Source organism: Denticeps clupeoides, chromosome 19, assembly GCF_900700375.1.
Source record: "Denticeps clupeoides chromosome 19, fDenClu1.1, whole genome shotgun sequence".
NCBI classification, from domain to species: domain Eukaryota; kingdom Metazoa; phylum Chordata; class Actinopteri; order Clupeiformes; family Denticipitidae; genus Denticeps; species Denticeps clupeoides.
This window is the reverse complement of record NC_041725.1, coordinates 3,158,449-3,178,206: the sequence shown is the minus strand read 5'-3', so window position 1 is coordinate 3,178,206 and position 19,758 is coordinate 3,158,449. Positions and strand designations below refer to the sequence as shown.

At 42.6% G+C, this 19,758-nt stretch overlaps 3 protein-coding genes across 5 annotated transcripts; all 3 read left to right on the top strand.

Annotated features, from left to right (window-relative positions):
* The first annotated feature begins 217 nt into the window (after positions 1-217).
* On the top strand, positions 218-9,674 carry mffa (mitochondrial fission factor a). Of its 3 annotated transcripts, XM_028962835.1 has the most exons (8): positions 218-411; positions 940-1,153; positions 2,231-2,403; positions 2,513-2,604; positions 6,575-6,739; positions 8,018-8,071; positions 8,338-8,422; positions 8,788-9,674. In XM_028962835.1, exons 2-8 carry the CDS (start codon positions 940-942, stop codon positions 8,917-8,919), a joined length of 915 nt encoding a protein of 304 aa, XP_028818668.1. In that variant the 5' UTR covers positions 218-411; the 3' UTR covers positions 8,920-9,674. The 3 variants fall into 3 exon arrangements, with proteins under 3 accessions (XP_028818668.1, XP_028818669.1, XP_028818670.1); XM_028962836.1 differs by lacking the exon at positions 8,018-8,071; XM_028962837.1 differs by lacking the exons at positions 6,575-6,739; positions 8,018-8,071.
* A 336-nt stretch (positions 9,675-10,010) lies between these two features.
* On the top strand, positions 10,011-14,265 carry mrpl44 (mitochondrial ribosomal protein L44). Its single transcript, XM_028962407.1, has 4 exons — positions 10,011-10,200; positions 10,803-11,271; positions 12,017-12,195; positions 12,672-14,265. Exons 1-4 carry the CDS (start codon positions 10,025-10,027, stop codon positions 12,847-12,849), a joined length of 1,002 nt encoding a protein of 333 aa, XP_028818240.1. The 5' UTR covers positions 10,011-10,024; the 3' UTR covers positions 12,850-14,265.
* A 2,135-nt stretch (positions 14,266-16,400) lies between these two features.
* On the top strand, positions 16,401-19,216 carry LOC114769601 (speckle-type POZ protein-like A). Its single transcript, XM_028962788.1, has 9 exons — positions 16,401-16,418; positions 17,119-17,300; positions 17,448-17,566; positions 17,647-17,798; positions 17,991-18,112; positions 18,196-18,375; positions 18,595-18,650; positions 18,889-19,011; positions 19,094-19,216. The coding sequence occupies exons 6-9, from the start codon at positions 18,240-18,242 to the stop codon at positions 19,214-19,216; spliced, it is 438 nt and encodes a 145-aa protein (XP_028818621.1). The 5' UTR covers positions 16,401-16,418; positions 17,119-17,300; positions 17,448-17,566; positions 17,647-17,798; positions 17,991-18,112; positions 18,196-18,239.
* The last annotated feature ends 542 nt before the right edge of the window (positions 19,217-19,758 follow it).

Here is a 19,758-nt window from a genome sequence, read left to right as displayed (position 1 = left end):
TATATATAGTCAAGTGCAGTGATATAAATATTTATAAATATGTATTTATGTTCAAACATATTTAAACATGGGTTTTAATGTAATAATGTTTACAGTCATAATAATGCCTTTAATTAATATAGAGCCTTTCAAACCCCAAGGTTTAGCGCCGCTTGCTGAGCACTGGGTGAAACACATCGATTTCACCTTCATTTGAAAATTTTCCTGCTCTGCTGTCGTCACTTCCGCCTTCTGCTTCCTCTGTTTTGCTCTGCTTTTGAGTGTGAAAGCGATTAGCGGGGATTGTCAGATGGACCCACCGTCCACTTTGTGATGTAGTTTTTCCTGGTCGCGATTTGTAATTCTTCGTTTAACGCGAGATCATTTTTGTTCTCCAATCTCTACTTGGTCAGCGGCCGGACATTCAAAAGGGTAAGGGCTGTCAGCGGCTAACGTTAGCATCGTCGCCGCTGTGGGCACAGCTAGCAGCTACAAGCTGTCAGCGCGCCTCGCCGCAGCCGCAGCTCTTCTCCTCTAAATAACAACGCATTTGACTCGATTTCAACACCTTATTTGTTTGGGTGCACATTTATTTATTTCTGTGTATACATACATTTATTTATTTCATTTGGAAACTGAAAAGAGATCTATATTAATGAAGTGTTGCCATTTCTTAGTATAATTGATGATCTAGAAAATAAGTGGCCATGTGACCTCTGGTTTTAATGATCAGTTGTGTAGCAGTTCTCCCCATGGAATCACAGTTAAACTGGAGTCTTGGATGTGCCAGTGGACCTGTTTCCTTTGGTTCTTTTATCCAACAAACATTCCAAGTTTGTGGGTTTGTGCTAATAAACGAGTGCCTGGTCTATTTTGCAATTGTAATATTGCATATTCTCTCTTTTCATTGTTGCATGTAATGCTACCGGATTTTTAATCTCTGTTCTGTTGTCCTGCCAGATGAACGGCGCTACTTTCCCCTCGCCCACAGCTGACATGGCTGAGATCAACCGCATCCAGTATGAACTGGAGTACACCGAGGGCATCAGCCAGCGCATGCGCATTCCAGAACAGCTCAAAGTGGCCCCGTACTCCACTGATGAACTGGAGGATTCCATCCATGATCTGCCGCACACTGCGATGATGCAGGTTCCTGAGCGCATTGTGGTCGCGGGTGAGAGTCTTTCAAGTCAGGAGGGCCCAGGCCTACCACATTACAGGTTTTAGCTGCAGCAGCATTCTGGCACATCTGATGTCACTTATCAACTTTTTTAGGGATATCTGAGACCTGTAGGGTGGCATATCGGCTTGGTCAAACATGGCATAATTTTTGCTTTGGAGCCACTGAGTTTTGCCTTTATGTTTGCTTTCTAGAGCAGGCTTCCCTGGGTGTTAAAGGTCCACAACCTTTGGACTAAAGGACTAAAAAAAAATGTGTTCTAATTTTTACATCTAATCACCAAGCAACTGCAATGCTTCACATGTTTGGAAGCCATGATGGTCAGAGGAGTTACTTTTTTAGGTGAGGGTGGGAAATTCTCTGGCAGGAAAAAGCATGAGAAAGGGCAGGTAACCTTTCCTCTTATGACGTCATAAGGGGACGAATTCCAGATCCGACCGTCTGAACTGCTGCTCTGTGAACGGCGAAGCAGAATGACCAAAACACTCTTTACACCTATCGCCATCTCTAGCCACTGCAGGACATAGACAGGCTGGGAAAACTCTACTGAAACAAATGCTTTAATTAAAGTCAAGATAATATGAATAGTCACACTGTCCACAGGGTGAGTAGATTGAATTTTACGGACAACGGCCAGTTGCTATGCACAGAATGAATGGAAACAGAGGATGAGATGGGTTTAATTCACCCACAATGTAGTATGGTGCATAGAAGTTGCCAGATTTTTACTATAGGTTCCTCTCTGAGAAAAACAATAAAATTAGCCTTCCAAAATTGTTCTAAATCATTATTCACAAACTAAAATATGTGGGTAGTTAGTTCTTCCTCTCCAAGACATTCTTGTTTGTAACTGTTAAATGTCTTCATATCCAAAATTCCTTTTGTATTTGACTTTATTTATGTACTTCTTTTGCCCTGGTAAAAAGCAACATGTCCCAAGTCTAAATGCTTCAAGTCTTATTAATCTATGGCTTTATATGACCTTTAATATTTGAATGTCATCATGTAACAACAAGAATGTTCATTGTGAGACAGCTGCAATCTGCCCATTTTCTCCCCCACTCTTCACAGGCGAAAGTGCAGACTTGCAATTTTCCAGACCCCGAGACTTGGACCTTATCCAATCAACTCCAGTTGAAGCCCTGTCCCTGAAGACTCCCCCAAGGGTCTTAACCCTCACTGAACGGCCCCTGGAGTTTTTGGAGCCGGAACGCTCTGGTGGGCAGAGCCAGCCGAGTGAAGAAGTGAGATGAGCTGAGATCAGAAATCCAGTTTTTATTTTAATAGATGTCAGAGATCATGACCGATGCAACAGAGAGAAAAATGGTCATCTGTCTGCTGTCCCCGCTACAGGTCCGTTCCCATGGACGCGCACGCCGTGAGCGCTCAGCCAGTGAGAACGCCGCAGTGCGTCACAACGGGCAGCTGAGCCGAAATGACTCCTCGTGAGTAGAGAAAATACAAAATACAATCTTATTAAAGTGACCTTAGACTTTCAACAGATAAAGCAAAAATGAACCATGTAATCTTGTAGAATCAGAATATCGTTATTGTCATTGTAACAAGTACAACGAAATTAGGTGCAGTCCCTGAGCCGGAGAGGTATCTATAAATATAAAAAAAGGAGAAAGCTAGCATGTATACTAATATAATACAAAATCTAAAATTCACATTTAAGAAATGAGCTAGGTAGACAATCAATCTACATCAATCAATCATTGTTGGTGCTCTGGGTCACATTTTCACTGGCTTTTGTAGTATTCCTGTGGGGATGGTAATGAAGTCCTGTTCATGCAGCAATGACATGGCCATTCTTCTTCATTAGTCATGATTAATTCTACCCATGAGGTGACCTATTGTGGTGTTTGATCAAATCAGTACAAAGCTTATTTCTTTTACAAATGTGAATAACTCAAAGATAGCAGCTTTAGGAATAACACACATATACGGTTATCCATCATGGTGTTAAGTCAGTGAGGTGGGCAGTGTGTGTTTGAATATTAAAATTAGAGCTGCACAATATATCAAAAAATTATCATTATCTCGATATTAGTATACACGATATCTGTATTGCGATAAATGAAATTTATGCTGCGTCCGAAATCTCATACTACATACTATTGTGACGAGCCATTGCCGCGAGGTCAGGAAAGGAGAAATTGGCTCCATTAAGAGAGTTTCGGAATAACACTTATTGAACGGAAGCCAGTAGGTGGCGCCAATACCTACTCCTCTGAATTTTACATCTCTTTTTCTCCTCCAGACCTACACAACTACGTCCCGGTGTAAAGTTTGTCCCCTTGCACACGCCACATTAAATCCCCATAACACACACATCCCGAACCCCAACAGAACACATTTACCCGTAACATGGTTAACTATTTGCAGTCCCCGGGCGGCCCGTCACGTCGGCACGTATCTCACTCGCAAGGCATGCTGGTCCCAACTCATTGGCCGGGCTCTGCTGCCACACAATATTTTGTATGTGAAAAACAGTATGCGAGGCGAGTAGTATGTCCAAATTCATAGTAGGGATGCACCGATACTGATGTCACATTTTCTAAAGTACTCATATTCGTTAAAAGTCCACCGATACCGGGGACCGATACCACGCTCTGAGAAATGTCTGTGTTTGAGCGGCGTGTAAGGGGTTAATCACAGGCGGCGAGTCCTCGCTGCAGCAAACTCTTGCAAGACGAGAGAAAATGTCCAGAGACAATCCACGTGCTTTGAAAATAACGAAAATAACGGGCGATTATCGAGTACATTGCATAGAATGACCAGCCACCCTAGGAGGTAGAAAATGTGGGATTCCTGCGTCTCCTCCATGTAGTATGCAATTTTGGACCAGCATTAATTTATGTGCCAAGCATTTGTGTGTCCAAATTTGACCAATCAGATGGGCCATTACTATCTTTATACCCGCCTCCCAAGTAGGGGATATAATGCTATTGGCTAGACCGGGTTGACAACCCTAATCGATATACACTAGATGTCAGCCTCTCAGCATGCGTCAATACCGCCATCATATTTGGACGGGGCTCCAAGCTCATTCAGTCACACCTCTCTGATAGTACGAGTGAAAATCACGGATTTTTGCGTCACATGCGGCTGTAATAACAGTGAACAAACAATCATTGCATAACATTTTCATTAGCAAGGTTTTATTTAATCATCTTATGTGTTATAGTTCTTCTATAGACAAAATGCCTCTGTTTATGGACCTTCACTGTCTATAGTTACATTTACCTGCTTATTTGGAAAAAATATGTTCATCTTTCATATTAAATATCAAAATGTTCACAATGACCTGCATTCGGTCATCTCTTAAGCCAGAAAATGTTGACAGGATGGTTTTTATCACCAAAAATCTGAAAGCATGAATGAAGAATCTGAATGAAAAATCGTGATTGCAATAAATAAAAGTTTTTGGCTATAATCATAGCCCTACTATATTGATTATGAACAGATGCACAAATCTATATATATTTTACTAGTCCAATATTTTATTTATGGTCCGTGCCGGTGAATGTAGATGAATGTAGGTCTCCACTGTGTCACAGCTTCCCCCTGTCGGTCGGTAAGGTGTGCGGAACTTGTCTTCTACACGGCAGTCGATTTTCACAGCGTAGACATGCTGCACTCTGCCCTTGTTATGGAATTCCAGCTCATTGTCCTCATGTCACAATATTAAAATGTGGCAAATGTCGTCTTGTGACAAAAGCATCCAGCGATAGTCAGCATGAACATTCGAGATGCCTGCACCACTTCAAAGTCATTTCTACTCAGTAAAAATAATTCAGCTGTGGAGGAGAAATTCAGCGGCATGTCCAGCTTAATTTACACTGCCCCTGACTCCGCCGTTGTTCACTCTTTTCCATCTTTTCCGTGCCAGGCAACTTCTGTGGCCGCACCCACACAACCGAGGTGGAGGAGTCATTGTGACATTAAATGACACAGGAAGTGCTAGTCTCTGATTGGCAATTATTGTGCAAAATGCTGCTTTATTTGCTCAAGTAAATTTGCCCAAAGATAATCATGATTGATCTGAATATTATTGTGATTGCACATAGCTGAGCAATTATGTATTTTTAATATACTTTTGATTTCTGGAGGTATGCGATCATGCATCGTCTCGTCACACCCTTAATTTACTGTACGTGTCATCACTGTGACACTGTTCAACCCCAGTTTGAAAGAGTAGTCATTTACAGCATTTACCAGACGCCCTTATCCAGAGTGACTTACAGTCAGTAGTTACAGGGACAGTCCTCCCCCCTGGAGACACTCAGGGTTAAGTGTCTTGCTCAGGGACACAATTGAACCTGGGTCTTCTGGTTCATAGGCGAGTGTGTTACCCACTAGGCTACTACCACCGACAGACTTTTGGAAACGTAGCAGATTGAATAATATGTGCGGGACCACAACATATTCAGCCTTTATAAAAAAAGAAAATGTGACTTTGTGAGGTTAATACGAGTTCCCCTAGTCTGTCTATGGTCCTGCAGTGGCTAGAAATGCCTATAAGTGTAGAGTACTTTGGTCTTTCTGCTTCACGTTCAGAAAGCAGCAGCTCAGACGGTTGGATCCAGAATTTGTCACCTTATGTCATCTGAAGGAGAATTTTTCTCCTGGAAAAACGCCGGCACGAGTGCACCAAACATTGTTCTTGGTGAATGGTGTTGATGTCATTTTCGCGAATGCCCCTCAACTTATATAGGCCGCTCTCCTTCTCGTCCCGCCTCTCTCCTCCTCATTAGCATTAAAGCTACAGACGGTGAAACAGCGCGTCCTGGGAAATCTCATTGTGGGACTGGATCAAAGTGTCTGTAAATCTGCACCAAGGCTGAATTTCGGAAAGAGACTCCAGATACAGCATTAGGGGACCAACAAGACCGATATAAAAGCAAAAAAAATGTTAGAGGACTTTTAATTATATATAAATAGACTTTGTATTTCCTACTTCCCCTGCTTTACAAATCCTTACTGCACGTGCCTGGCTGTCAGACTGACTGCTTTATTTTGTCAAGTAGACGTTAGCAAGATAAAGCTCCCTGCCATGGTGTGTTGGGAGAACACTTGCGTTCCTCACAGCCATGTTCGCGTTACAGTACCTTCCTTTCTGCACAGGCACCTCATACCCGTGGCCTTCGTCAGACTCCTTTTAACCTCTTCCTTGCTTTCTTTCTGTCTTTATTTGTTTCTGTCTGTCCTCTGTTTTGTCTCTCGATTCCTCTGATCCATCCAACATTTTTTTCTTGGTTCTCATTCTTTTTTTTTTTCTTTTTTGTCACTTCTAATTTGTTCCTGTTCTTTAATTCTTTTATGCCTTTTCTTTCCTTCCTGTACACGATTTCCCTCTTCCTCCCTCTCTCTATTTTCCTTGGCCTGGTGTGTGTGTTTGTTGGGGTGCAGCGTGAGCCCGTCCCCCCTCGCCCCAGTCCGTGCTGTAGCTGCCCTGACTGCTCCGGACGACGGCCCGTCTCTCTACACCGCCAGCGGCCTGCTGTCCTTCCTGCAGTCCACCACGCGCCGGGCCTACCAGCACGTCCTGGAGGTCCTGGATGAGAACCAGCGCAGGTGACCTTCCCCACCATCTGACCCCTTTGTTCTTCCCTCATCCCTTTTCTTTTTTCCTCCATGTCTCCATGCTGTGTGGGTGCTGGTATCATCGTGCTTTTAAAGTCGTTTTGCATGTTTTTTCCCCCCACGGTTTGGCAGCAGTCTGCTTGGCAAGAAAATTTATTCTTTTTCCCTCCTGTGTTCCACACCCTTGCTTGATTTGTGCATTTCTGTCTACGAACTGTCTAAGAACTTCCTTTATATGAGGCTAAGTAGATGTTCCTGTTAACAGTATTCCATCCCATGGTTCCAAGACCTAAATTTTATGTTCCAATTTTTTGGTCAGAATGTGAAAAACAGAACCAAGGGGATAGATGACAACAGTCACACACGTTCTAATGGATTCGTTCTGCTCAATGTTTTCATCTGGTAGTAAACCAGGTTTCTCTGATCTTCCATTTGTGATGCAGATGAAGTGAGTGGGCCTAGCGGTAAGGAAGCGGACCCGTAATTGGGGGTTCAAATCCCGTACCGCCAAGTACCGTCTCACTGAGTACCATTCCCACACACTGCTCCCTGGGCGCCTTTCATGGCACCCACTGCTCATGAAGGTGATGGATTAAATGCATAGAACACGTTTTGCTGTGCTGCAGTCTATCACACAGACAAACACGACACGCCACCTTACATCATGCACACGTCTTTCTTTTCAATTCAATCAAACGCCAGTTCTTACTATAGAAAATCTTACTCAAGACAGTTTTGCAATTAATGTTTGCCTGTTCTCAAACTCTTTATTCAATAGTCACTGTTAGAAATAGTTTTGTGCATTTGATCATTTCAACAAACTTCAGATGTAAATTAGTTGACCAAGGAAGAGCCGTCTTACAAAAATGATAGTAGAACATTAGAAGTGTAATAAATCACATTTTACACAGCTTGTGCACTTCACCTGCCATGGCCTTCAAGGCTGTGCAGTTTTTTTATTTTTAAGTGCTGATTAATTGCTATGTACTAGTTTGGGGGTTTGATTTTGTCCAACCTGTATTTTGGTGCAAGGTTCATTTCAGGTTCTTTACCCGCTTCTGTGTGATCTGCAATATTGTGTTCTGTGTGAGACGGGAATGGAAACAGTTTACCTGCTGTTGCCAGAGGAGATTAGTATTCATGATGTTAAGTTATTCTCAATGTTGTGCTTCTCTTTGCATTCTCTCTTTTTCTTTATCTGTTCTTCATTCTCTTCTGTTTTTTACATTTTTTTTTTTAATTACCCCCTCCTCTCCTGACCCTCTTCAGCAAGCCAGTGCTGCGAGGAGGGTCATCGTCCTCCAACCCTGTCCATGACTCCAGGTAACTGTCTTTCCTCTCTTCGTCTCCTGTTTTTATTTCCTTCCTTTTCCTCTAAAAAAGCAAGTGATCAAATGAACGTTTGGCCAGGAGAGAAGAAGAAAAACGGATCTCTTATTGGCATTGGTGCCACCAAAGGCTTTAGACTGGTCATCTTATCTCATCTGCCTACATAAGCACTGCCTTTGGAGAAACCGATGAAATAAAAGCTCTGTTTGCACGTTTCTCTTGCTCTCTGAGTGTGCGTTTGTGTACTTTTCTTTCATCAGATTGGCTCTGTCAAATATGGACAACTCACTTGAGATATTACCAGATGACATGGCCATTGCTGATGCTACGGCACTTCGGCGACAGGTACTATCCCACTGTACTCTCATTACATAGAATTAGTACACATGTTCATCACAGGAGAATTTTATGATATCACCGCACTGTTAACAGCGCTTCTTTAATTGGTATAAAATTATTGCAACACATTTTCTTGCTTTGGCAAAGATACTTGCTGGGCAGTAAATAGTTAATACTAAACTGAATTTTGGGTATGATGTATTGCTGTAGATCATAGAAATCATGACTATTTAACCATATAACCTGTTCAATATATAATAATCAATACCTACATATAAACTGTGATATGAACCGTTTATACACACACACACACACAGAACATAGAACACAGCACCTATTTTTTATAAGTCTAATCAGCACATTTGTCACAGATTATCAAGTTGAACCGCCGACTGCAGCTCCTAGAGGAAGAGAATAAGGAACGTGCTAAACGGGAGATGGTCATGTATTCCCTAACAGTGGCTTTCTGGCTCATCAACACCTGGGTGTGGTTCCGTCGCTAGGGCGTGTCCCAGTGTTCTGTTGTCCCGGCTGCTCTTGCTGGAGGAGGAGCCTGATGGGCCAAGCTGCTGCCTGCATTCCAAGTGTCAAACATTCGCCAAATGTTTTCTCCCAATGCTCTGTCCTGCAGCTGAAGGCTCTTGCTCTCTACGCAGGAAGAGCGGTCAGCCAAAGGGGTTTATTTTCCCTCTTTTTTTTTCTTATTTTATTGTATAAAATTGTAAATTTGGTTATTTTTACATGTGTATTATTGTCTTTTTTGTTTCTTTTTTGTATATTTTTAGAGAGCTCTTGTTATTAACATTGTGATACATGACTGGGTTGTATTTATTCCTTCTCATTATTGACGAGTGGACTGGCTGTAATTATCATTTACTGGGGCAACCCCTTGCTTAGCCCGCTGAAGACAGGGTGAGATGTGGACACTTGAGAAAAATATGTGAATTCGTAAATATATTTAAAAAGTCAGTGTAATTCACTCATATGGTGTAAGAAGGCATCGTGCCTCACTTCTTTCTATGTAATAATTACTATATAATCCTACAAGATGTATGTGAACTCATCACTGCTCTCTGTTTACTGTGTGTAAATCACCATTTGCTGGCCTGTCTTCTAATTATGTTGAGAGACACGTTTCTTTCATTCGTGATGAGAAAAGAAAACTCTTAACTCTTGTTTTATTATATAGGCAGTGTACCATACAGACGTTTTATTTAATAAATGACGACAATAGTGTCAACCTTTAGGTTGCCCTCTTGATTTGTTGGCGTTTGCACTTATTTATTATTCTAATCGCTCACGCACGTTGGTGTTCGGTACTACAAGGGTGGTAGTAGCAGCCTAGTGGGTAACACACTTGACTATGAACCAGAAGACCCGGGTTCGAATCCCACTTACTACCATTGTGTCCCTGACAAGACACTTAACCCTAAGTTGCTCCAGGGGGACTGTTCCTGTAACTACTGATTGTAAGTCGCTCTGGATAAGGGCGTCTGATAAATGGTGTAAATGTAAAAATGTAAAATTCCGGAAAGCGGAACGGAAGTTCTGCATCCTCTGTTCTATGGGGAAGTTAATGAGCGTTACACCCATTGCTGAGGAGCGGTCATGGCGTCCGGGTTCCTGCTCAGCCGCAGCGTGTTAAGTCTCGGGGTTCATTGCCAACATGTGTGCCGCTCGGTCGTGTTCACCCAGACCAGGGAGAAGAAGCGCTGGATGAAGGCCTACACCCTGCTCATGGCCCGGAAGCTGAAGCTGGAGGGACCGCCGCCGCCGAAACCACGGTCAGTCCGCTGCAGAGTGGCCCGTGCAGCTCAAGGCCAACCCGGGCACCGTCGGGCAAACCCAGAGCGCCGATGCGAGGATTTCCATTCTGCAACTAATCTGTTTTTATTCCGTGGGATTACATTTATTCCGTCGTAGTAGAACATGTTCATCTGGTCCAATTCTCCTGTCAGAAGCTTCACTAAATCATCTGCGTTAAAGGTCCCCGAACATTTAATACGAGTTCGCCCGGCCTGTCTATGGTCATGCGGTGGCTAGAAATGGCGACAGGTGTAAAGAGTGCTTTGATTATTCTGCTTCTACTTTTAGAGAGCGGCAGTTCAGACGGTCGGATCTGGGATTACATTTTTAATTAAACTTTACATTTACATTTTTTTTTCTGGAAAAACCCAGACGCGACTTTCAAACATTGTGGTTGGTTAATGGTTTTGATGACGCCAACTTCTATTGGCTGATCTCCTCCTCGTCCCGCCTCTCTCCTCCTCTTTAGCATTTGATTTGTAGTATGTCATCATGGATATACTGATGTTTACATTTATTCCTTTTCATGGATTTGTATGTTAGTGGTATTTTAATATTCTGTATATTTCTCTTCTGTCAGTTCTCAGAAACCAAACTGGGATTACCATGCAGAGGTGGAGGCCTTTAGCGCCAGACTGCATGAGAAGTTCTCTCTGGAGCTCCTGAAGACTGCTTTCGTGAACCCTTGTTACATCCGCTCAGAGGAGGAACGTCGTCGTGGGCTGGGGCTGGACACGGAGGCAGCCGTCCTGTCGCTCGCAGACAATGTGGAGTTGAGGACGCAGGGTCTGGACTTCGCACGGAAGTTCCTCACTGACTGGTGCATGGCCAGCTTTCCAAGCCTCCCCAAGGAGGGCGTGGCAGCCGTTGTGGCTTACCTGACCAGCTCGGAAGTCATGTGTCATGTAGCGCGAAACCTAGGAGTGGAGGACCTGGCGATGAGCGCAGACTTCCCTATTCCTGATGACGTTCTACATGGAACGTTCTGCGCTGTACTTGGTGCTCTTGAACAGAGCAGCGGACCTGAGAGGACAAGCTTTTTTCTGAGGGTATGAATTTAATTTTGACTCCATTAAGAATTTCAAATGATCTACTTCTGGGTGTAAAGTAACTGGAGTCAGTTGATAATCAGGACAATGCAGCAATAATGTAGATGAATTAAATACAAATGTAATTATTTATATAATTCTTTTACTACTTGGGAGATTTGAATATTGAGCATGAAGTGTTTTGTTTTCTTAAAGAAAGCACACATCTACAGTGCAAACGTTTTAAGTGAAAGTGGCAATAATTTCATGTTGATCTCTAGATGTAGTTGGTCTCTGTAAATTGTTGAATGTAGTGGTGTTAGAAAATAATGATAAAGCAATATCATGATTTTTTTACATGATGATATTGTATCGATACACAGATCGTATACAGCATCTTCTATACCTTTATTTTTAATGTTTTTCAATGAACTGTAGAGTATATGTACAGTATCAAAAAAAAGTTAGAATTGTTCATGAGATCCTGGCCCTGTACACACCCCTAATTGAATGATTACCTACAAGCAAAAGTCTACAGAGAAGTCTACAGGAGAACAATATTGTATTGCAGCTCATAACAGAACCTCAATCTTTATACACAGAAATTCCGCAAGAAACGGTTCAGGTAAGACAACGTTTGATTGATGTTTGAGCGGCTTTTTTGCAGCTTAGATTAGTGGTGTATTGGTTTTGACTTGTTGGTATCGTACTGCTCGGTACTGTACAGAGCCCAGTCTCACGCCCCACCCTCGCTCTCTCCTTGCAGGATTTCCTTGTTCCACAGCTGATCGGAAAGGACCTGTTTGATTTGTGGGTGGTGGTGAACCCTATGGGGCTGCTGGTGGAAGAGATGACCCGCCGGGGCACCGCCCTCCCCGAGCCCAGACTCATCCGCTCTGCCGGGGCCAGCACCGCACTTCCGCTCTACTTCGTGGGTCTGTACAGGTACGTCTTGATAGTCACTGTGTACTTGACTGAAGCACCCAAGTGACATTATTTACAATTTTTTTTGTGCATTAAATCATTCATGGCAGGGAGGGCATCAGGCAGCTCTACTGCATTAAGAATGATGCAGTCAAATACAAGATAATTGTACTACTTTCAAGATATTAAGAATAATAACTACTATAAACACAGCAACTGTGAACATTAATAATATCCTCAGAGGCTGCCAGTGTACCATTAGAGGGAAATCATTTTAATCCCCTTCACAGCAGGAGATGGAGATCATTTTCAGGAAAGTATTTTTTAAAGAACTGAAGCCCACTGGCCACTGCATTACTTCTAATTTCCACAATTTTTGGAGCAATTATTTAAATGGAATTGTTTGAATTTGGCCTGTGTCACTGGGCATATACGAGACAGAGGAAAGATTTAGGTGCACATTCGGGTAATAAACCATCTATGGCTTCCTCCCTCAGTGACAAGAAGCTTCTGGCTGAGGGTCCGGGTGAGACAGTGCTGGCAGCAGAAGAGGAGGCAGCTCGCGTGGCTCTGAGGAAACTCTACAGCTTCACCGAGAACCGGAGGCCATCGGACTTCAGCCCACCTCGTCTGCAGACCCCCGAACAATGTGCACAAGCAATGAGTAGCAGCTAGATGCCTGGGACAGAGACCCCACAAATGGTCCAGGGGTTTATCACTCCCTCTAACTGGTAGAGTCTGGGACACACCAGTTACAACAGCAATGTTCTCCTGCTTCTTCTCTTTTGAATGAGAGGTACACACCAGACAACTGACACAGACAATAATAAAATATGCATATCTGGTGGTGTAGAGCCATGCCCCTTTTCTTTATTACATCACTTGTTCATCTTACATCCAAAGTGTCTCTTACAACTGCGCATTTTGTGTTCAGCAAGTACTTTCACCATCATGAATGCTCAATAGACTGCATATGGCAGCCATTTTTCAACACTGTGGTCATCTTGAATTCTTACAAGGGACTAAATATTTGAATGACTGTATAATTTTCACCATTATTTTTTTGATCACCAAACACAGTTTCATGGGTTTCTGATCTATTTTTTCAGAAGTATTCTACTGTAGAAATTCTACTGTATCAGTCCTTGGATATCTGATGTACAGTGGGCCTGCAGACTGCAGACTGCTTAAAACATGAAAGAGTGAAACTGCAGACAGGAAGTGCTCAGATGGTCCTCTGTGTACATGGTGGTCTTAGACATAAAATTGACACGGCTGCCCTTCATGCCAGTGGTTGGATTTCCATTGTGTTTAAATGTCACATAGCTTGCAAAGACCTACACTTACATTATTGTTATTATTTTTAATATCAGGCTAAAGACACTTTGTGCTTGTGGACTGGTTTTCACCAGTCAGGACTTTTTTTTTTTTTTTAATATAATTTAGCATTTTATTGAATGAAATTAGTACCTACCAACCAGCAATAATTCTGGCTCTTCTGTTTGTCTTTTAGAAGCCCTCCTGTCCTCCACTCCTTTACCTTTATTAATTGCACTTGTTTGAACTGGTTACCTGTATAAGAGACACCTGTCCACACAATCACTCAATCAGACACCATCCTTTCCACTATGGGCAAGACCAGAGTTGTCTTAAGGCACCAGGGACAAACTTATAGATCTGCACAAGGCAGGGATGGGATACAAGACAATAAGCAAACAGCTTGGTGAGATGTAACAACTGTTGCCGCAATTATTAGGAAATGGAAGAAACTGAAGATGACTGTCTGTCTCCCTCAGACGGGGGCTCCATGCTAAATCTCACTTGTCGATCATCATGAGAAAGGTGAGAGGTCCTACACAGGAGGACCTGGTCAACAACCAGAAGAAAACTGGGACCACAGCAGTGATGGTGAGATGAAGCCTCATGAGCCAAACCACTTGGGCCAAATGGTTCGAGAAAAGGATCATTTCTCGAAGCTTCATGTGCACAAGACACCACCTACTGGCCAGACGTGTAATTACAATGTATGACCAAATAATTGTTTTACATAACTGATCACATATGTGTATAATAAAATACTGTTTGAGTGTATTCTGTGTGAATATTTTATATGATATGGCAAGTCAAGTATGCTTGTGTAACTTCAACAATGATGAATTTTTATTCAGAAATAACAATTGGTTTTTGGGTTTAAGCAAATTTTTTTAATTTTTTTATTTTTTTTGGACAACGTCTCTGGCCTTTGAAAACACCCTTTCACATGGCACAGAGGTTGCCGATGTGCACAAAAAAGCAAGAGCAAGATTATACAAATTGGGGGACAGTTCTTTTTGCCTCTCCCAGTACTCCTGAGGGTTTTCCAGCCTGCTCATATTTGGCTCTGAAAGGTAGCGCTGGCATCTGCTGTTACCATTAGTTACACGCTCCACCGTCACAGACCAAAATCTTGCAGCGTGCGCCAATGTCTTCATGCTCAGTCCAGCATGTCCAGGCCCATCTGAAGTTCACCAAAGACCACCTGGATGATCCAGATGAGACAGGGGAGAAGGTCATGAGGTTTGAGGAGACCTTTTTGGTATGAACTCCACTTGCCATGTCTGGAGGAAGAGGAAGGATGAGTACAGTCCCAAGAACACAATCCCCACCGTGAAGCATGGAGTGGGGGACATCATGTTCTGGGGTGTCTTTTCTGCCAAAGAGACAGGACTACTGCTACGTATTAAGGAGAGGATGGACATGGCCACGTATCGTGAGATTTTTAGCCAACAGCTTCCTTCCCTCCTTAAGAGCATAGAAGCTGGGTCGTGGCTGGGTTTTCCACATAACAATGACCGAAACACAAGGAGTGGCTTCGTAAAAAGCATGACAATGTCCTGTAGGGACTTAGCCAGTCTCCAGACCTGAACCCAATAGAAAATCCATGAAGGAGCCAAATCTCTGTGTTACCCAGCGATGGTCCAGAAGCCTGTAAATCTGGAGAAGATCTGTATGCAGGAATGGACCAAAACCCCTACTTACCTGCACCAAATATTAAATTACATAAATTACATTGTATAAAAATCATGTTGTGGCACATTAGTATATGTGAGGGGGCAAACTTTTCAAAATGGGTGGCCATTTTGATGTCGTCCATTGGATCCAACTTTTGTTTTTTCAATAGGAAGAGGGTCATGTGACATCAAATTTATTGGTAATTTCACAAGAAAAACAATCAGTGCTTGGTTTTAATGTAACTTTTTTCTGACCACTTATAAAATGTGTTCAATGTCACCAACCATTCCCATTTTATTAAGGTGTATCCATGTAAATGGCCCATCCTGTAGAGTCAGACCATGTGTGAGATTTGTTACCTACTGTTATGACTAATTCTTCTATTTGATTGTAGTGGCATTTATTGTTTGAAATATTATATGCAAATATACATTTGGGTTACTGTTATCCATTCAGTTTTCATTTTTTCCACAACGAAAAAATCTTTTCACGTTCACTTAAAAGAAATGGATTTATTTAAGAATTCGATGTAGTCTGCTAAGGGTGCGGGCAAAAGGCCAGGGATTATGGCGCCTGTTAGTGAGGGGAAAGTAAAGGCCGACAGACATCATTTGAAATGTACTTACTAGTTCTTTTTTATCTTTGAAAAGAAGGAGCGCGTGTCCTGCGTGAGGTTGAATAGACGCGTCCAGACGCAGGCGCGTCGCGGACACTCCCCACGCGTTACTCCGCGCAGGAGAGGGGTCATGTGACCCGGCCCTGAAACTGGAGGGATTGTCTCTGGCGTCCGTGTCCAAGTTCAAATTCAGCTGCGCATTAGAGCTTCAAAACTTCCACAAATGCGCCACTTTCCCGGTCATTTGGCCCTCGTCACGTGACGGGGATGAACGTAATTAGAATAATTTTGCTGCTTATTATGATGGTTATTGCTGTTATAACAACATTAAAATTAGTATATATAGCCTTGTTGTTTTGTAACATTATTATTGATAAGAATAAACGTGTTTCTGTATTTAGTGAGGGAATTTTTCCTCGTCACGTGACGGGAATGAATAAAATAGGAATAATTTTGCTTATTATTATGATGGTTATTGCTTTTATAACAACATTAAAATTAGTATATATAGCCTTGTTGCTTTGTAACATTATATTTGATAAGAATAAATGTATTTATGTATTTTTCCTCGCCACGTGACAGGAGGTGATGATTGGTTCTCATTTTCAATCTGAATCAGCGAAGCGGCGACGTTTCGGTGAGTCTCCGGCGTTGTAATTGAACTGGGAAATGTATCAGAACTGCAAGAACCCGTCTGTCCTCTAAATACTTCGTACGTCGTGGATACTTTAAAAAGCAGATAAAACGCGACTCTTCGTAGTCTTGCTAACAAATGTCGTTGTCCAGGCAACCGTACAACGACGGTAAAAGGTCTTGAGTCTTTATTTATTTTCTGCTTCTCAGTCCATCCCTTTACGGCTGTGACTAAAATGTCATAAAAACTATGAAAAGCGATTATTTACTTGTAGCTTGTAATGCACGTCATGTTTTCAGCGTTTTATTCGTATGTGTTAATAATGAACGGAAGTTTAGTCGTGACAGGCTGTCAGTCCAAATACACAAACCTACCGCTGCTGAGACTGTAAATGGGGCCCGAAAATTCCCCAAATACGGCCGGAAAATTTCATCTTCTCATGAACTATGCAGTAACGGTTATTTAACGGTTTAGTATTTAAAATATCCAGTGGTGGCCTAGCGGTTAAAGAAGCGGTCCCGTTATCAGAAGGTTGCCGCTAAGGTGCCTGTCATGGTGCCCACTGCTCACCAAGGGGGATGTTAAATACAGAGGACACATTTCGTTGTGTCACTGTGTGCCGTGCTGCAGTGTTTCACAATCACTTCACTTTCATATTAATTGAATTCATATTAATTTTCTGTGTTTATCTCATTTATTATAGAGCAATAAAATATTTTAGCAGCAGCAGGAGACGACTCCAGATCTTCGGATTCTGAAGCGGCCACTTTGACTGACGACGACTCCAGATCTTTGGATTCTGCAGCGGCGACTTTGAAAAGTTTCCAGCATCTCCATTGTGATCCTCAGGCACCAAAAATGTCCAGCAGCCGGTGTTACTCTCTGGTGTGTGTGCATGTTTACAGCATTGTGTGTTTTATGATCCTTTATGATCCTAGTTGGGCATTATTAAGACATTTTCATCTCTTACGTCTATTAATTCATGAACAAAAGAAAGACTCCGTTCATTAATATCTTCTGATCTCTTTTCAGATCCAAAGGGTGACAGTGGGACGCATGTGGACCATAGAAGACGTTGGGTCGATGGAATTTATGAGCGGCGAGGAGCTCTTCTGCCGCATCATCGAAGGACAAAGTAATGAGCTGGAATGGTAGGTGTGGGAGGGATTTATACTTTGAGGCGGGTGGGTTTGTCTGCTGGACCAGTCTGAGGACATTTCTCTGTTTTCAGGAATTTGCAGTTGTTTCCCAACGGTGTGGACAATTCCTGTCAGGGCTGGATGTCTCTATTCCTCTCCCTGGTCAAGGGGCCAGAGACAGGAGTCCAGGTGAAGGGCAAGATGTCCATCGTCAACAGTGATTGTCGGGATCTCGTTGTTGGACGTGAGTTCTGCTGTCTCTGTTAGCAAAGCCACAACATCACTAATGAAACCCTGATCCATAAATGCACATCAGTCATGTAATGTATGGGAACAGAAGAGAGACACAAGCATAAATGCAGCAGACGTGTCTGTATCTCAGCTTTCAGGTTTTATTTCAGTTCTGGAATGAAGAGCTGACTTTTTGTTTTGAAAGACTTTCACAAAATGCTGCACCCAGGAGAGAGGTACGGCTTCAGACAATTTAAGAGATGGGTGGACGTCGTGGATGAGGACTACGGACATCTTCAGGATGGCAACCTTCACATAGCCTGTAAAGTAGGTCTGACAGAATGCCTCCACACACTGAGCAAATTTCATAGACTTGCTGAGCTAGAGACGTAACACTCCAAATCCGCAAGGTGCCGCAAGGATTTTGTGTTTGTTGCTGGACTCGGTGAACACCATGAGGCAGAACGTGCTGGTCCCAAAATGCAGCATGCAAGCTGATTTCAGGAAGCTGTTGGAGGACCCGCTGTTCTCTGACTGCTCTCTGTGGGCGGCTGGAGAGGAGATCAAGGCCCACAAAGCCATCCTATCAGGTGACAAACTCATGAGGTCTGATTAATACACACAGACATGGTTCAGTGGGATACATTTAGATTATTTCCATTTTCCTGAGCAAATGTGAAAAATAAAATGCACTATTATGTTAATCCACAGATATACAAAGACACAATGACAGTAGACCTTCACAAGCACATCCAAGTATTGGTCTGGTGTGATGATTTGCTCTAATGTATTTTAATCTCTCCCTGCAGCTCGCTGTCCTGTATTCAAAGCCATGTTTTCACAAGACATGAAGGAACGCAGAACTGTGAGTTTCTACAGACGCTCCATTATTCCTAGCTAATAACGTAAGGGAAGCGCATCCAGTCAATCCAGATGCCGGCAGTTCCTGCAGTTTGGGCTTTTAGGGTCACTTTCTGGTTCCTTTTTTTGAATAGAGAACTTAATTGAAGATCTGTTTTAGTCTAGGACTGACTTAATCTCTGAACGGGAAATGGACCATTAGGTTTTAGAACCCTGATTTCAACTCTGCTTTCCCCTTATAGAATCACTTCGACATCCATGACATGGACCCTGAGGTGCTAAAGGAGATAGTTTATTTCATCTATACGGGTGATGCCCCCAACCTGCCTGAGATGGCCAGCAAGGTCATTGCAGCAGCAGACATGGTGAGTAACACACACATTCCTCTATAAGCTGTGGACCTACCTCCAGTGTAGCAGGAATTCTGACTTTCTCTCTTTCTCTCAGTACTTGTTGGAAAGTCTGAAGGTCAAGTGTGAAGAGGCTCTTTGTAGCAGCCTTTCAGTGGAGAACGCTGCAGAACTCCTCATTCTGGGGGACCTACGCATAGTTATTCGCAGGTCAGCATAATTTAGCTCCCTCAAATGTTAAACATAAATCTTTGCAAAAACATGCTCATAAAATTTCTCCAACTGTGGACTAACATCAGTGTGCGTTGTGCAATTATAGTCAAGCTAAGGTCACAGATATGTAACGTTTTGTTCTACAAGAGGAACACTCAGTTATAAAATAGGAACCCTCAGTGAAGTTTAATAAAAGTCTTGGCTTTTAGCTACATTCTCTTAATTATTTCCCTTATTAGGTCACCCAGGCAACACCCAAGACAGAAACCATTAAACCCGCCCTATTCTGAGGTTAATCATAAGTCCTAAAGATGTTACCCATGTGGCCTCAGCCATCACAATATTATATACTGAATATTGTCCTCAGTTTTTATAGAGCACTTCTGTCTGGCCACTTTTTTTGGTCTGAATTGCTTGTTTCTTGTATCTAATGTCCAGTATATTGAACTCTACTTGTCAAATGTATATTTTTACATATAATATTAAAAGTTTAGCACAGGACAACACCAGGTCCTCAGTTCCCCTTTCCAAATCACCATTGAACCCTGT

Excerpts from the sequence above, each read along its gene's own strand:
- mffa (XM_028962835.1), top strand. The coding sequence starts at position 940 with ATGAACGGCGCTACTTTCCCCTCGCCCACAGCTGACATGGCTGAGATC. Across the intron at positions 1,154-2,230 it reads TGAGCGCATTGTGGTCGCGG|GCGAAAGTGCAGACTTGCAA; the intron begins GTGAGAGTCTTT and ends CACTCTTCACAG. Across the intron at positions 2,404-2,512 it reads AGAGCCAGCCGAGTGAAGAA|GTCCGTTCCCATGGACGCGC; the intron begins GTGAGATGAGCT and ends TCCCCGCTACAG.
- mrpl44 (XM_028962407.1), top strand. The coding sequence starts at position 10,025 with ATGGCGTCCGGGTTCCTGCTCAGCCGCAGCGTGTTAAGTCTCGGGGTT. Across the intron at positions 11,272-12,016 it reads GGACAAGCTTTTTTCTGAGG|GATTTCCTTGTTCCACAGCT; the intron begins GTATGAATTTAA and ends CTCTCCTTGCAG. Across the intron at positions 12,196-12,671 it reads TACTTCGTGGGTCTGTACAG|TGACAAGAAGCTTCTGGCTG; the intron begins GTACGTCTTGAT and ends TTCCTCCCTCAG.
- LOC114769601 (XM_028962788.1), top strand. The coding sequence starts at position 18,240 with ATGAGGCAGAACGTGCTGGTCCCAAAATGCAGCATGCAAGCTGATTTC. Across the intron at positions 18,376-18,594 it reads CCACAAAGCCATCCTATCAG|CTCGCTGTCCTGTATTCAAA; the intron begins GTGACAAACTCA and ends CTCTCCCTGCAG. Across the intron at positions 18,651-18,888 it reads ACATGAAGGAACGCAGAACT|AATCACTTCGACATCCATGA; the intron begins GTGAGTTTCTAC and ends TTCCCCTTATAG.